This window comes from Physella acuta, unplaced genomic scaffold (assembly GCF_028476545.2).
Source record: "Physella acuta isolate Inbredline_101_S28 unplaced genomic scaffold, ASM2847654v3 ptg000857l, whole genome shotgun sequence".
Taxonomy (NCBI): domain Eukaryota; kingdom Metazoa; phylum Mollusca; class Gastropoda; family Physidae; genus Physella; species Physella acuta.
In genome coordinates, this window is record NW_026732374.1 from 132,390 (window position 1) to 149,004 (window position 16,615).

General features: G+C 33.7%; 3 protein-coding genes across 7 annotated transcripts in view; 2 read left to right on the forward strand and 1 right to left on the reverse strand.

Annotated features, from left to right (window-relative positions):
- Window positions 1-1,333: 1,333 nt before the first annotated feature.
- Window positions 1,334-10,048, forward strand: LOC131952188 (cytosolic Fe-S cluster assembly factor narfl). Its single transcript, XM_059314754.1, has 9 exons — window positions 1,334-1,442; window positions 3,314-3,406; window positions 3,587-3,742; window positions 3,953-4,085; window positions 4,331-4,465; window positions 5,020-5,268; window positions 7,949-8,021; window positions 8,859-8,999; window positions 9,607-10,048. The coding sequence occupies exons 1-9, from the start codon at window positions 1,377-1,379 to the stop codon at window positions 10,004-10,006; spliced, it is 1,446 nt and encodes a 481-aa protein (XP_059170737.1). The 5' UTR covers window positions 1,334-1,376; the 3' UTR covers window positions 10,007-10,048.
- Window positions 10,049-10,449: 401 nt separating this feature from the next.
- On the reverse strand, window positions 10,450-15,036 carry LOC131952186 (glutamate-rich WD repeat-containing protein 1). The gene is made up of 6 exons (XM_059314753.1): window positions 14,787-15,036; window positions 12,650-12,957; window positions 12,228-12,438; window positions 11,688-11,827; window positions 11,352-11,549; window positions 10,450-10,816 (listed from the first exon to the last, which is right to left on the reverse strand). The coding sequence occupies exons 1-6, from the start codon at window positions 14,983-14,985 to the stop codon at window positions 10,511-10,513; spliced, it is 1,362 nt and encodes a 453-aa protein (XP_059170736.1). The 5' UTR covers window positions 14,986-15,036; the 3' UTR covers window positions 10,450-10,510.
- A 260-nt stretch (window positions 15,037-15,296) lies between these two features.
- LOC131952185 (putative leucine-rich repeat-containing protein DDB_G0290503) overlaps window positions 15,297-16,615 on the forward strand; it is a 45,221-nt gene continuing 43,902 nt past the window's right edge. For 4 of the 5 annotated variants that reach the window (XM_059314751.1, XM_059314747.1, XM_059314752.1 and 1 more), the window contains exon 1: window positions 15,297-15,338. Coding sequence is in view for 1 of the 5 variants with exons in the window: in XM_059314750.1 (XP_059170733.1) it covers window positions 15,310-15,338 (29 nt within the window). In the remaining 4 variants the exon portion in view is untranslated. The remainder of the gene's footprint in view (window positions 15,339-16,615) is intronic. The other variant, XM_059314750.1, reaches the window with a different exon arrangement.

The following is a 16,615-nucleotide window of genomic DNA, read 5'->3' on the forward strand; positions in this document are numbered from 1 at the left end:
TGGTATACGCAAAAATGTTATCACGCTCATGCAGAGTGACATCATGAGGGCGGATGAGTATATAAATTTGTGAAACTAAGTTTTCGAGTCACGAGTCATTCAGTCAAGTTCCAGATTAAAAAAAAAAAACATCCAAATCCCCCCCCCCCCCCCAAACCATTCATACCTTAGTTCTTAGGTCCGTGTAAATATGTTGGACTAGGTGTTGTCCATAAATGAAGTCACACTCGTAGGGGGAATTGGGGTACGTAATTTTGTGACGGTACGTATGATGAGGGGAGGGGGGGGGAATTCAGATGGTGTGAAGTCGCATGTTTGCATTATAAAAAAGCAATGTTAGAAAACAGATTTAGCCGTTATTTCGCGTTTTAGAAAACTGTTTTAATAAATTGTAATTGGAATAGATTAAAATACTCTATGTACACAGTCAGGCAAGTTTTGGAAAAATGTCGTATTTTAAGAAAAATTCAGCTGCATTCTTGATGGGGGTTGTAGGCTGAGGTTTAATTCCTTTTTTTTGGGGGGGGGGGGGGGGGAGGGTGGGAGGAGGTTTGGGTTTTTGTGACGATATGACGGAGGGGGAGGTAAAAATCGTCCAAAAAAAGTGTGACGTCATTTATGTTTAATTTGATCGAGAAATAGATAAGAAAAACGAATGGACCATTTTATTTCAAAGATCTATTGACACTGCAATTTGATATGAAACTTAACTTAATTTGATGCTTAGTTAATTTTTAAAGAATTAATTAAAATTCCTATAGGTATAAAAAGTTATATTTTCTGCGCTATATAGCCACTAAAGGCCTATATATTATACATTATCTATTGAAAACCTATACTAAAATATATAAGCAATCCACGCTTTTCTTTTAATGAATTTAAATAGTGGTTCATTACAGTGGCGTAGCGAGGTCGGGTGTCACCCGGTGCGGCACTTAATGGTGTCACCCCCCCCCCCCCCGAGGCGTTTTCAAGTTTTCGATGTGCACCCCCCCCCCCCTCAAGTTTTCGATTTGCACCCCTCCCCTCAAACTTTCGATTTGCACCCCCCCCCCCCCTCAAGTTTTTCTCTATATATTTTGCTATTTTTTGCCTTGGTGTCACCCCCCCCCCCCCTAAATGGTGTCACCCGGTGCGGTCCGCACCCCCCCGCCCCCCCCCCCTCGCTACGCCCCTGGTTCATTATTAGATCTATATAGAACTAGTCAAAGAAAATTATTTATGTTCAACTTTTTAGTAATGTAGCCTGATTATACGTTTTATTAATTTTTTAAAGAGCCGAAACCATTTTATTTTTACGAAGAAAAGTAACTCTAATTTTTCTTGTGATTCACCTTCGTTTAACTTCGCAGTTTTAGAATGTTAGGTTAGTGAAAATGGCTTCAGTTTTTAGCGGAGCTCTGCAACTTACGGATTTAAACGACTTTATTACACCATCACAGGTTATATATTATATAATGATATAGTTAAATGATTTAAATCTAGTCTGTGTCTGTAAATTCTTACTATTTTCGTTTATTAGATTTGAAAGAACAAAATTATTTTTGCCGAACAAGACCAGGGTAAAACTCCATTTTAGCGTATTTTATTCCCCGCTTCACGTTCACCTCCAGTTGGGCGTATTATATTATAAACACAACCGAAACACACACAAAAACGTTAGGAAATCACACGGCCTTTTTAAATTCTTTATTAATTTTTGGTTTAGTTTTTTAAAATTAATTTTGTCAATACTTTAGAAAAATCCAAAATTTGGAATATTTAGCCTAGGGCCTATTATTTAATATTTATTTTTTAATGTGTAGCCTACTACTAGATCTACTATTAACTATTTATCTAGATCTAGATTAAACTTCTTTTTTCTTGAAAATATGTTCGCGTCAGTTAAGATTTTCATGGCAATGGGTAAAGTAGAAACGCAAAATTGCAAGGCATGATTCTATAAATTAACTTACATGAACTCACAATGACCATAAGCTATGGTCCGTATGCTGATCATTATTAATTAAAGTCAATGTGAGCTCACAGTGAACCCTTGACCATGCAGGGATTTTCTGCCCCCCCCCCCCCCCCCTCCCGACGACCACACTCTATAACTATTTAATTGAAACTGTAATGCTTATTTATAATATTTTTTTTACCTTTTCTAATTAAAGCACACAGTAATAAAAAAAAAAATAAGTAGATCCATATCTATCACCTACTAATCCTAGTGTTTTCCTAACGTTTTTTTGTGTGTGTTTTGGTGGTGTATACGCTCAATCGGAGGTGAACGTGAAGCAGCGAATAAAATACGCTAAAATGGAGTTTTACCCAAGACCAGGCTCTTACAATAAAAAAATTGACTTGTGTGGACGCTTGTGGATTTTTAAAGGGGAATTATGTAGATTTTTGTGGAGGGGGGGGAGGGTCCAACATCCAAAAAAATTTGTGAACGTCATAAACCAACACTTATAGTTGACTCTGTTTGTAGTCAAACTTGCAACTAGGCTAAAGTAGAATTACAAAGTAACTGATGATTAATTGTCAATTACTACTTGGTTTAGTCTGATACGAGCCGACCCGCTGCGTATCATAAGCCGCTATTTAGTTGTTGTTTTTTCTACTTTTCAGTAATTTATATTTTGTGAATTCGACAGTACCAATGCTGCCACTGAAAATATTTGCTTTAAACCACTATCAGTAGCCCGTTAAGGACGATAACTCCCCCCCCCCCCCCCCCCGTGAAAGCAGCCTCCTTTTAGTTACCTCCTCTAAGTTTAAAATCGTTTCAAACTAAATTATCTGCCCCTAATAGCCGTCACCAAACCCGTCTCTATGATTGTAAAATGTAAACAGAGTGAACACCGCTCACCAGATCATGTGGGGGGTGGGGTGGGGGGTGGTAGTGATAATGATAGAGAGAAAGAGAGGGGACTGCAAAGGCGCGCTTGCAGCTTGTTTTCTAACTGATCCCAGAAGAGAATTATATATATAGATTGTATACACTGCATTATACTATATGAACAAGGCAATACTATTGCATGACCGCAGAAAAAAAGGAGTATCAAAATGATTTTGCATGATGTTTCGGCAAGGATAATTTGGATAAATCTAGACTAGATTCTAGTGTTAGTATTTTGATAATTGTCATTCAATAACAAAACAAGCCCTAAGCATAGAGACTTAGACAAATGCTTTAGTTGAACACTGATATCCTTTCGATATTAATCACCAAGAACTATTAATACTTAATATTAAAGTATTTTTAGATACAGTATCATTAGTATCAATATATAACTTAACATTTTTTTTACTTTTAATTCTTTTAAAGGAGTGTATTAAGCCTGTAAAAATTGAAAGAAAGCCTGGAAAGGTTGGGAAAATCAGAATTGAAGATGATGGATCCTATACAGAGATTTCACAGGTGTTTAATAACTGTTCGTGTTTAGCTGTAGACTATTGGTAATTATTTAAATGGGAATTCAACAGGAATTCTGAGATAGTTACTTAATACTAATTACAACTGACTAATCATAACTCTGTAGTTGTTTACTGTTTTACTTACAATTAGTTTGATTAAATGTATCTGTTTTATTTTGAACAGGATGGTGCAGAGGTTCCCTTAGAGAAAGCAAAAATTACTTTAAATGACTGTCTTGCGTGTAGTGGTTGCATCACATCAGCTGAAAGTATTCTGATTACACAACAGAGTCAGGATGAACTTTACAGAGTTCTGAATGAAAATGCCATTCATGAAAAGGTAGGAAAACTCAGTTCTTTCTTCTGTGTTCTTAATTGAATTTATGTTGGAGGATTTAAACAAGTCCAACTTCATGAATGAACTAGACTGTGGTCTCCAGATCTGTAGGTGCCCCATATAAAAACTTAGTTGATTTAATTAAGGTATATAATAATTTTTTGTACCATAAACTGTTGGCCTTAATTTCTTACAATACAATTGGAACTACAGGCTGGTGAAAGTGACAAGCAGAAGGTTGTAGTGGTCTCTGTTTCCCCACAAGCCAGAGCATCATTAGCTGCCAAGTTCAAGTTGTCTGCAGAATCAACTGCTAGAAAACTTACTTCCTTCTTTAGGCGCCTTGGTATGTTTCATTTAAAACTGAATATTGACTTTATATTTTCAAGTTAATTTGAACTTGTCAATTTTCCATACTATCCTACATTATAGCTAATATAACAAAACATACTTAAAAACTAATTCTAACTTAACATCAAAAGTCAGCAATAAATTATATGTGTTTTCAGCTGGTAGATAAGAATCAATAATTTTTATTAGCAGACTCATCAATAAATTGTATACCTTATCAAGCTACTTCATTTCTTTCAGGGGTTCACTATGTGTTTGATACAACATTTGCACGAAACTTCAGCCTTATTGAAAGCTGTCACGAGTTTATCAGGAGATTTAAAGCCTCAGAAACAGACAAGACAGCTCTTCCTATGTTAACTTCAGCTTGCCCTGGTAACCTTCCTAGCACACTTAAATGATGTCACACTCCAAGGGGGGGGGGGGGGGGGGGGGGGGGGGGGGGGCTCAGAAATTTTGTGACAGTGTGGAGGGGAGGGGTCCAAACTTAAAATTTAAAAAAGGAATGTTAGAAACTGAATTTTAGCTTTATTTTGCATTTTTAAAAGGCTGGGTTTTTTTTGTTTGTTTTTATTGTTACAGAAACTGATTAATACACTCAAGAAATCGATGTATTAAAAATATAAAACTGCACTTTTGAGGGGGGGGGGAGGGTGGGAATGGGTTAAATGTGATGCCATTTTGGTTGGAGTCTTTTTTTGACAATGTAGAGGAAGAAAAAAATCATCCAAAAGAGAGTGACGTCATTTATGGATGGCTCCTAAAATAGCTAGTCAAATGTTATATTTTGTTTGTTTTACAGCTGATATCAATTGTAGATCACAGCCATTCAGTTCTTGCTGCACAAGTTAAAATTATACTATAATGAAAGAAGAAAATCAGTGAACTTAAATTTTAATATACTGTGTTGCATAAATGTTGTTTTTCAGGCTGGATTTGCTATGCGGAAAAAACACATGGTTCATACATCCTCCCTTACATCAGCACAACAAAATCTCCCCAGCAGGTAATGGGCTCTTTGGTTAAAGACTACCTGGCGCAGCAAATAAACAGAACTCCTGAGGGTATTTTTCATGTTACTGTCATGCCATGTTTTGACAAAAAACTAGAAGCATCTAGGGCAGACTTCTTTAATGAAGTTTACCAAACAAGAGATGTTGATTGTGTGATTACTTCAGGTAAGATTGGGATTTTTAAAAAAATGTGTTTGTGGTACTGTGTTGTATGATCAAGTGTGTGTAGCTACAATCCTGATAGACTTCTGCTTACACATTTGTGATAATCTGTCTTTGTCTGGGTCCTTAGCTCTAATGTTTACCCGAATAAAAGCTGGCTGGGCCCAGGATACAGTTACACAATATACCCCAGTGATTAAGGGAGGCATGTAAAGTTCAACATAAATGTTCATTCTACATCATAATAGTAGTGTCACTATTATCCTGTTGTCAATTTTTTTTTTTATTTGCTGATTCTGAAGATTTGATATCAGAAAGCTTCAAAACTGGTTACCGTGGTCTGTGGTTGATCAATCCTTGGACAGAAATGTCCATAGGTGTAAATATATATATATATATATATATATATATATATATATATATATATATTTTATACAATATTAAATTAGCATTATTATAATTCATTACATCATTGTTTAATTAGTTTAGACATGACAGAATTGAATAAGAGAATCTCTTTAAATTGGATATTTAATAAGGGTTAGCTTTTGATTATTGACCATGCATTCAAAGCTGACAAGGGAGACAACCTATAAATCTGTTCCAAAAGTTTTTTAAAAAGAGAGAAACAGTTATACAATGACAATGAGCTTTCTTGTTTGTTATTTTACAAAACATGAATATTAAAAACTTTTTTAAACATTTTTTTACTGTTATGCCTCCTTGATATTAAAACTTTTATTTGACTATTTAAAATTGAGAACCATTAGCTTTTTAAAATACATAACTTATAGAAATGTTTAAATTGTATTTCAATCAGGGTTTTGCTTCACTTTTTTTTTCCGTATGGTTATTCACATCCTAATATTTAAAAGCCCATGTGCGCACTTTTCTCACTCTCTCTCTCTCTCTGTCTGCAACATATTTTTTGCCAGATATCACATCAGAATCTTCAGTGATATATGGAGAACTTGATAAGATATATGGAGAACTTGATACGGACTTTTGTTGAAAATAATATGGTAGATGTTTTAAATGTATAAACAAAATTTTATTTAAAGAAGAAAAATAAAAAATAAAGGCATATTCGAATGTGGAAAAACAGTTTTAATTATGCAACCGGAAAAGTTTTTATAGTTGGGACAAGAATGCTGAAATTGATGACGTCACATGTCATATGTTTGAAGCCTATTCTTTTTAAAATGTGTCAGACTTTTAGCTATTTAGTTATCACTTTGCTTTGTCACTAATATCGTTAAACCTGTTTTGACCAATAACTATTTTATAAAATATTCTTCTAAAAAATGTATACCATTAAAAATATATAGACCGTTAATTCATGTGTAACAGGTACCAATGGCTAGTTATCTTACAAAGAGTATTAAGTTTTTGAAATATCATTAGTAAAAGTTTTTTATTCTGTAAAATTTATTATACAAGAAACATTTGGGGAGTTCAATCCCCTTTGATTTCTTTTTTGTTTTCCTTTATGGTTTTAAGTCATACACCACCTTCACCCCTCTATGATTTGCCATTCTAACCATTGCAGTTTTCTTGTTTTTAATTTTCTGCCAATATTGTAGAGTGTTTGTATATTTCATATTGGTCTTCGTTAGATTGAATTCTCAATTCCTTGTTATCCTGTGTCGGTATATATATATATATATATATATATATATATATATTATTGGAGGATATGGATAGTCAAGCTCAGATTTCCACTGTCTTGGATCATTCTATCATACTGATGGCAAGTCTAATCTTTGCTTGTGGCGTCAGCCTTGAGTTTGTGTTGCTAATGAGTGGACTATTGTCATTGAGTGGCAGTCACATGACCTAACTAATTTTGCAGAGTGAGCCACATAGAGGGCCATGCTTGCTTCACTTGGGAAGTTGCTTTCTAGCAGAAAGTAAACACGTCATGCCCTCTGAGCCCAATGGAATCGGCTTTCGTTTTACCAATCCTTGACTGTTATCGGCTTCAAATAGGGTTGTCAGTATCTTCTGTTGGATGAGTGCCAGAAAATTCTGTCACCAAATCAATATTCATTTTTGCACTCCCTGGTGGTTTTTTTTAAAAATTAACACTGCTTATGATATTAAAAGCAAGGACAAGTTTGAAATGCAAATGTTTTTATATAATGTAATGGTGCCTTTTTTTGCACTCACCACTCCCCTAACCTGCTGAAACTGGAAATGCAACTGCCCTGTATGCATAGGCTACTGAAACGGATAACCTGTATAATATATATATATACATATATATATACATATATATATATATATATATATATATATATATATATATATATATACACACACACACACACAAACATATATGGTAAGGGGCATGACCAGTTTATGGGTATTTTAACTTGTGTGGCACAGTTTGGAAACAACTGATATAGCCTGGCTAAAGAAATTTGTGAACACGGCAATATCTACTCTTGACTTTCAAGCTAAAATGGAGAATTATACTTAGCATCACTGATTGATATTTGTCACCATTCAATCGTACTAGAACATCTTAAGAATGTATGAAAGCTTTTGTGATTATATTTTTAAAAAAATGTTCAATTTAATTTAATAATAATGAAAAGATGTATCATTTTTAGATGTTTATTTGTATTTCTTATGTAATTAGTATCATGTTCAAATAATATGTATAAATTACTTTACATAGGTGAAGTTGAAAAGATGTTGGACAAAGAGGGAACATCATTAGTAGACATAGAGGAACAAGCAATTCAAACCATGTAATATAATCCTTCACTCTCTTTTTACAAACTTTTACTAAGTTTGCAAATGCTTGCTTGCTTTCTGTGGATTTGTGGCAAATTTTGTAACTCTATTTTGACCCACTTCTAATGCAGCTATTTCAAGCAATGGTTCTAGATACCTTCTTCAACGACAATGCTTGAATATCAATTTTGTTCTCCAATTAAATAGACAATTAGGCATTAAATTTTGAATTAAAAATTTATAAAATTAAGTAACAAATATCAAGACATCAGCCTGTTTACAACTTGATTTGTAGTCTGCCTGTCGACCATAACCCAGTTAGGGCGGATAAATATCTTTTAGAGATCACAGCCCGCTTGTCTGGTTTTAATGCAAACATTTTTTGTTGTCAGCTATGTAATAACAACTTCATTTAGAACAAACGATAAAAAGTGGAAAATAATAGTATGCTTTTAATATTTAAATGCACTGAAAATAAGAAAATTAAACAAAATGGTTTTCTTTAATAAAAAACTTTGGTCGCTAAAATATGTATGTAAGAGAACTCATGAGTGACCAAAGCTTTTATTAATGAATGCAAATTTGCTATATTTTCTTATTGCAGTGCATTTAGTAGAAGCTTGCTGTTATAAAGGTTTTTGTATTTTTTTAATTATTGATCAACTTTCATCTTTTTGTAAGAAAGGTGTCATTAGAACTAGCACATCTTGTAAAAAAAAAATATTCATTTCAAAATTTTCAGTTAAAAAAGATTTTGGAAGTCTTAAAAAAAAGCACAGGCAGTTGAGATTATTTTTTAACTATATATCCAAAGTTGACATAAAAAAAACATATCTAATTTCTGGCAACAGATTACCATGCCTGGATGAAGCAGAGCTGTTGTACAACCATCAAGGTGGTGGCTCTGGTGGATACCTGGAACAAGTTGCCAGACATGCTGTGACGGTCTTGCTGGAGACAGACATACATCAACTTTCTTACAAAACATTGAGGTTTGTGTTAGCAGCCATTTTCCTATGAAATGTTAGTGTGTTTAGAAGTGTTCTGAAGTGTACAATTTTAAACCATTTTAATAGAGAGGTTTGTGCATGTTAAATTAAAAGATTATGGTTAGTAAAATGCTGAGGTTTATAAATACTGCTATATGCCAATTTCATAAGCAAAAACAGAACTGTTAACTTTATTAAGACTCAAGGTCATAAAGAAGTGATTATTATTATCTTTTTTCAATCTACTTTATAAATTTATTATTTCGTTGTTAAGGTTTATATAATGTAAGTAAGTAAAGTTCCCTTTCAAACCTGATGGTCTATAGGGCAAGTGAAGCAGAGTTCACTTGTTTCTGTGACCTCGGCATATGAAGAGATAGTGTGGTCAGCACTATGCCCAGCCACCTTTACTTTCCCTAACGTGAGTTAGATACCCATCAGTTGGGTAGACTCAGGGACATTCTACTGACTTGAACGCGGATTCGAACTCGAGACTTACGGGTTAGCAGTCCAGCTCTCTACCACTAGACAACTCCGTCCCCTTATATAATGTAACATGACAATAACATGATTGAACATCAAATCAATCAGTTTTGAATGATGTTCCCAGGAATCAAGATTTTCAAGAAGTGACAGTTGAAGCTGAGGGCAAACCTCCGCTCAAGTTTGCTTTGGCTTATGGCTTCAGGAACATTCAAAACATTGTCCAAAGAGTGAAAAGGGGAAAGTGCCAGTACCACTTTGTGGAGATCATGGCATGCCCATCTGCTTGTAACAACGGTGGGGGTCAAATTAGGACAGATGGGGATGAAAGTCAGAAAGAGAGACTTGCGACAGTTGATGAAGTTTACAAGAGTGTAAAAGCTGTAGACCCATTTCAAGAGAGGCAAGTGGAAACACTGTATGAACAATGGCTGGGTGGGAAAGACTCAACTAAAGCTGCACAGATGCTGCATACCTCATACCATGAAATAGCAAAACCAACAAATGCTTTGAACATAAAATGGTGAATCTTGTGATATAAAATAAAAATAATTTTAATGTTAACTTAATATATTAGTTTTTAATTTCTTGAATAAAATTCTTAACATTAACAGACGGCTGATTTGATAAATTGCCTGTAGTGTAGTTAAACCCCCCCCCCCCCCCACCCTTACATTTCCTTTAGCTTACTTTGGCAATGTGCAACTTTAAAATAATTTTCCAAAATTAATTCTATGTGCAGTAATATTCAGAGATATTTTTTCAAGATTTTCATTAATAATACATTCTTAATTAAGCTTGTAGCTTTAAAAAAATGCTTATGTAAATTAACACCTGCACCAGTTATGTCTGTTCTACATAATTTATTTTAACAGAAAATGAAGTAATTAAAATAATAATTGGTATATGCGAATTTAGATTTGTCTGATCTTAATAAGGAGGGTGTTACAATTACACAAACTATGCCAAACAAAATAACCACAAACGATATAACTTTTGTATGTACATGTCATATTTAATTTCACTGGAACTCACACACTAATCGTTCTAAAAACATTAAACCCACACTGAGCCGTAGAAAACATCAACCCTGGTATCTGAGGGTGCCAGTGGACTTCCTTAATATCTTTCTGACCTAAATGCATGAACAACAGCTGGGGCGGGACATCGGGTTCTTCTTGGTCTTCAGCGCCCTCGTCACGCTCCACAGCAACATCCCAAATTGTGACTTGATCGTCGGAGCCAGAAACTGCAAAAACTGAGCTGTCATGTGGGTTCCACTCCACTGATGTGATGGAGCCTTTATGGTGCTCAAATACAGCTGCTTCTTTACCACTCTATAAACAGGAACATTATTTTATACATATTGGTAACTTGAGTTTGAAATAAATAAAAATGCTATGTTCTTGGGAATTAAATAATATGATTTTACATACATTCAAGAATATTATAACTGGTTCTGAGAAAAATGCGCAATTGAAAAACTGCACAAACAGAATAATGCGCAATTACAAACTGCTTATACTAATTCACTTTAGTTTAGTCATATTTATGTGGAAATATGTTTTATTATACTACAAAGTATGTTTAGTTATTCTTTGTTAATTTCTATAAACTATTTTAGAAAACAAAAATGCCCTTGCACACTTATTTGTACACAGTTTTCCATTGCGCATTTTCCCGGTTACCCATAAAACTCAGTAGAAATTCAAATGTCAATAGAAGTAATAAAAACATGTAGTTTTTTGTTAGAAGTAGAGTACAACAACACAAGCTTTTTTATTACAAAGCAAAAAAAGTTACAAAATGATTCCAGAAAAATCACAATATTCTTAACATATGTATGAAAAAGTGTTTTGAATATATACATACTGAAAACCTGCGGAGATCCCAAATTTTTATAAGACCGTCATCTCCTCCAGAGATAACAAGAGGTTCAAATTCTGACCAGTCAATGACATTGACGTCCCTCAGGTGGGCATCACTGGCCACCAGTTTACAGCCATTGATGGGGTTAGCACGGGCGTCCCATACTCGGATTGACTTATCCACAGAACAGGTCATAAAGACCTGAAAAATATTTTCAAGTCTTAATAGCAACAATACATTTTACAATAATAATCATTGAAAAAAACTTTTCACTTAAAAATAGACTAGTGAATTTATTTTGACAAATTTCTACATGCAAAAAACACAATATATACTTACATTATTTTCTTTGGGGGACCATTTTATGTCTTCTACTGAAGCAGTATGACCAACAAAAGGTCGGGGGTCAACTACCCACGTACTTTCAGTTGGCTGCCACATGAAAATATTTTTGTTACAGTCACCAGTCAGTAGGCGCCCTGAATTTAAAAAAAAAAAAATGATGCATGTGTTTAAGCAAAAATGAATTTAAATAAGCAAAATTAACCTTAGCTCAATAGGCAAAAAGAACTATAAAAAAAATTTGCTGTAGTTCAATTTTAATGAACTGTAATGCTAAAGTAATATTAAAAATAATAAGAGACTAGATAGAATTACCCTAATTTTGGTACAAAAGTGAGATTCTTGCAAAAATATTTGTACAGACTAGCAATCAAAACAAGTTAAAATCACAAAGGCTTTTTACCACAAAGGATATGTAATCAAATTGTGATGTTGCAATGCAACACATACTCTATGGTGGAAAGTTATTTTAGTTTTTATTAATATATTACCATACTATTTCTTATCCGTTTAAATGTAAACAAAACTCAGCCATACCTGGGTCATGTCTAGACCATCCCAACGCATACCCCTCTATCTGATGTCCATCAAAAGCAAACAGAGGTGGTAGTGAGATATTGGCTGTCTCAAATTCTGTGATTCGGTCAGGTGTATCCAAAATGTTCAGGTGTGATGTCACATCATAAATGTAAACTACTCCAAGCTCCGACCAAGTGGCACATACAATATGATCATTTATTTTTGTATGCTGTATAAGAAACAAATTGAATATATTAGCAGCTTCATCGCCATCTTCTCTCACTCCTGTGCCCAGGATACATGGAGCCGATTTATTAACTTAAGTAAATGTTAGTATAAAAAATACATTTTTCAATTAACTAGAAGTAGGCATAAGATGCTGAATAAACAAGCTTTGTTATGATTTATTTTTGATAGAGTGAAATAAATACAGCAAATACCTTTATTCGGTTAACACATCCATTATGTTTTATAAGAGACTGATCCAGTCTGGGCTTTTTACTGGTAGCAGATGTTCCTTCCTCCTCATCATCATCGTCTTCATCCTCATCCTCCTCTTCACTTTCCTCTTCATCGTCTTTCTGTTCTTTCTGGGTTTTGTGCAAATTAGACATTTTCATCAACATTATGTAGTTAAAGTGTCCAGCTTCTGATTGGGTTCCACCTAAGAGGTATGAAGTCAGTGGGAATTTGTCTCGGTTGTCACCAAGCCCATCTCTTAAAACTTCAAAGCTCAGACATGGATCACCTAAAAGAAAATTAACATGGAATTCATTTGTTAGTTGTTAACAACAAAAACAGAGGCCTAAAGGCCTAGTCTTCTTTTGCTCATGGTTAACATTTAAAAAGTAATTCTAAGGTCACTGGAACTAAGACGAAAAAATTGTCAGAAGTGACAGAAGTCATGCGTCCGAAATGGACGCCATATTGTTGTTAGCAACTGGTCCCACCACCAGTTTAGTGAGTAATACTACTACTATAAGCTGAGTAGGCCTATAAAATATTTTCAAAGTGACTATGCGGATCACAGAGCATTCAGAGTATTTTTTTAAATTCCGTATGACGCGTTCTAAAAATATGTATTGGGAAAATTATTCAACACCCTATACATATATAATTTAAAAACTCTAATTTATAAATTCAGGTCCAGTAATAGATAGGCCTAATCAAATAATAGGCTATAGGCCCCTATTATTATATTATGTTTGCATTACAACATATTTTCAATTTTGACATTAGCCAGCCATGTGTGTATTTAGTTAACTACCAGTAACCTAACACCCCTTTTTTAAAGAAGATATCATTATCCGACACTGGTGTAAAAATTCTCTCCATTTTTGTAACTTTCAAAACATAAATCCTCCAAAAATGTGAAATAATTACAAAAATTTAATGAGTCACCCTTTTTTCACATAACTCAGTTATCTCTAATATTTGACACAAATCTATCACAATATACTTCTATTAAAGCCTTAACAATAAGGCATCCTTTTCACACATTACTAGCCTCGGCCGATTTTACGCACATAGATTACCATTCTTACTTTCTTAGTAAACCAGATTTGTCTCTAAAACAAAAATCTTCATAGAATCTAGATCTAGACTTCCAGGGATCATCTATTTTTGGCCGCATTACGCTTAAGGCCGCACTTGCGCGGTTCGCTGCGTTACGCTAAATCTTTACCCTAGGTGGCACGCGATCTAAAAAAATAGATATCAGGACTGCCCGATTTTTTTTCGTGTTAGCAATTTAATATTGACATTTAGATCTAGATCTAGTTTAAGTGTATTATTTCAACACCTAAAAATCTAGATCTAATCTGGTACTTGTAAAAAAAAAGCAAAACAGTGTCAGTAGTGGGTCAGATGATACTAATGATAGTCCTAGTTCTAGCAGCAATCTAGCTAAATCAAACTGCGCTTTAGTAAATAGTTTTTACATCTATCTAGCATGCATGATAGCAGATCTAAGTCTATATTATTAATCTTATGTGAACTGTGAACTTAAAAAACTTTCAATTTGCTTGAGGGGGGGGGGGGGGAGAGAAGTGAAGACACAGACGCTCTCGTGAACTTGTGTTCATTCTATGACGTATGCTTTAGACCTCACAGTTACCCTGCTGACCGTGGGGGATTTTTCACTGATGTGATAGTAAAGGTAAGCAAGCAATCACGCCAGTGACGTAGTTTGGAAATTTTATTTTAAAAAAAAGGAAAAGGGGCCTAACACGTCATATTTTCAATATGAAAAAAATAAAATGTAAAAAGAAACCACGATCGATTGTGCTAACCCCGGGTATGTTGGAAAAGGAAAAAGTAAGCGTTTTCAATCACAAGATGGCAAATCCAACCTGCGAGTCACTTCGCTACGGGCCAAGCTCTGCGAGCGTAGTCACTTCGTCTATTTTCCGCCTACTTGCAAGCCTAAAAAACTAAAAATGTATTATTAATTTTATTTTAAAATTTTTAGGTTATTACTAGATCTATTAGGCTTAGCGGCTAGGCCAATTAAATTTTTTTTTTGTTAAAAATAGCCTAGTTAAAATTATTTGAACTATTTATTTTGAATGGACGCACCTGTTGTTGCTTGATGTAACATAACATAGGCTGATTCATCCACTACCAATTCTTCATCCTCGTCGATTTGCCCATGTCCAGGAATATATACGGAAGGTTTGGGTGGTTGCAGCGCTTTGTTTTTATTTTTGTTTTTCTTTTTGCCTTTCTTTTTAGTTTTAGCCGATGAGGCTTCCATGGGCATTGGTTCATCATCCATGCTGTTTTGTTTATGTTGTTTCAGCTTTCAGAGGTTTGTTTCCGTTTCCTGTTGTGTCTATGAAATAAGGAAAGTGGTAGAATAAGGAATATTTAGATTCTAAATGTAAAACAGCTTTTTTGATGAATGTCTAAGTAGTTTGTGGGAGAATGTTGCTTAAATATAATATTAGAACCTACATTGCCAGTTTATTTAAATATTTGTTTTTTACTATTTAGCAAACCGCAGATATTACTGAATAGCGAAGTGGGAATTTATTTTTTTTGATTTCACAAGCTTTATCCAATCAAAAGTAGTGTTTCGCCGTCGTTACCTATAAACAACATGGCGACTCAGTCAATGGTGACAAGCAAGTGAGTCTATTTTATAAAACTAAAACCGAATAATGTGTTTTAATAAGTACATTAAACTCGTGTAAATTATATAAATTAATGCATTATTATTAAAGTTATTTATTTTTGTTTGTAGAAGTGACTTACAATATTTTACAACAATTAATTAGGCCTAGATCAGTAGATATTCTAGATCTAAAAATTAAAATCTAACTAAACTTAGTAAACTATTTTATTTTTTGTCTAAATTAAATCGTGAAAATCACAAAACAAAGACGACTATTATCTAGATCTAGATCTAAATGCAGTTAAAAGTTAATCTTACTGATAGCCTTAAGATTCTAAATCTGATCTTGATTGAAACACCCTTTTCTAATTCTCTCTTTGTCTGTTGGATTCTCACAAACTGATAGATCAGATCTAATCTAGACTCTAGCTAGCTAGACTAGAGTCCTAGACTAACTCACAACTGTGTCTGATTATGAAAAGTCTCTAAGCTCTAACTAAACTGTCTAAAATATTACAATTTCAACTTTTTTTTAAAAATATGTTTTATCTTTTGATTATAATTTATGTTAAAATATATGCTATTAATTTTATTATTTAACTATTTATGTTTTAACTAACTAAATCTTAACCCCTAAGTAGGTTTTTGTTTTCTACAAATAATATTTATGCTTGTTTAAAATGTTATTTGATTGTGTGCAATTTAATATGAATGTTTATTAACAAATAAAAGTTGGCCATCCTTCTCCTATGCTAGTTGTAAATGTAATGAATTTAGAACTTACACAAATTGTTTTAAACTTTTGGCCTAGGAGGACTTTATCCTCATTATTAGACCTTGCTCTGCTGCAAAAGATTTAAAAGAAAGACAGTCTTTAATACCTATACTAACATGCTACCTAATTGTATTTACTGTTTGCAAATTTTAATTGTTATCTAATTGAATAGCCATTCCACATAGTCTCATATCATATCATCTTTATTTACTTTGGCTCAGCAAACATTGTTGGTTTGACCAGGAATAGAAAGGAGGTAGGTCTATATGTGGATACAGTTAACAAAAAACACTGTATGCTTGCCATTAATTATTAATAATAGTTGTCACTTGGCTTTGTTACTGTTATCCTTCTTAATGATGTAGTGTATATTTGTGCTTCATCTTGAGTTTCATTACTTGTGTAACTGATTAATAATTTCAACCATATTTTACAAATTATATTACTCAAATGCCAAGAGATCTGCATTTTTACAAAATTATATTTTCAATTGATTTATCCTTTGTCTGCCTACAT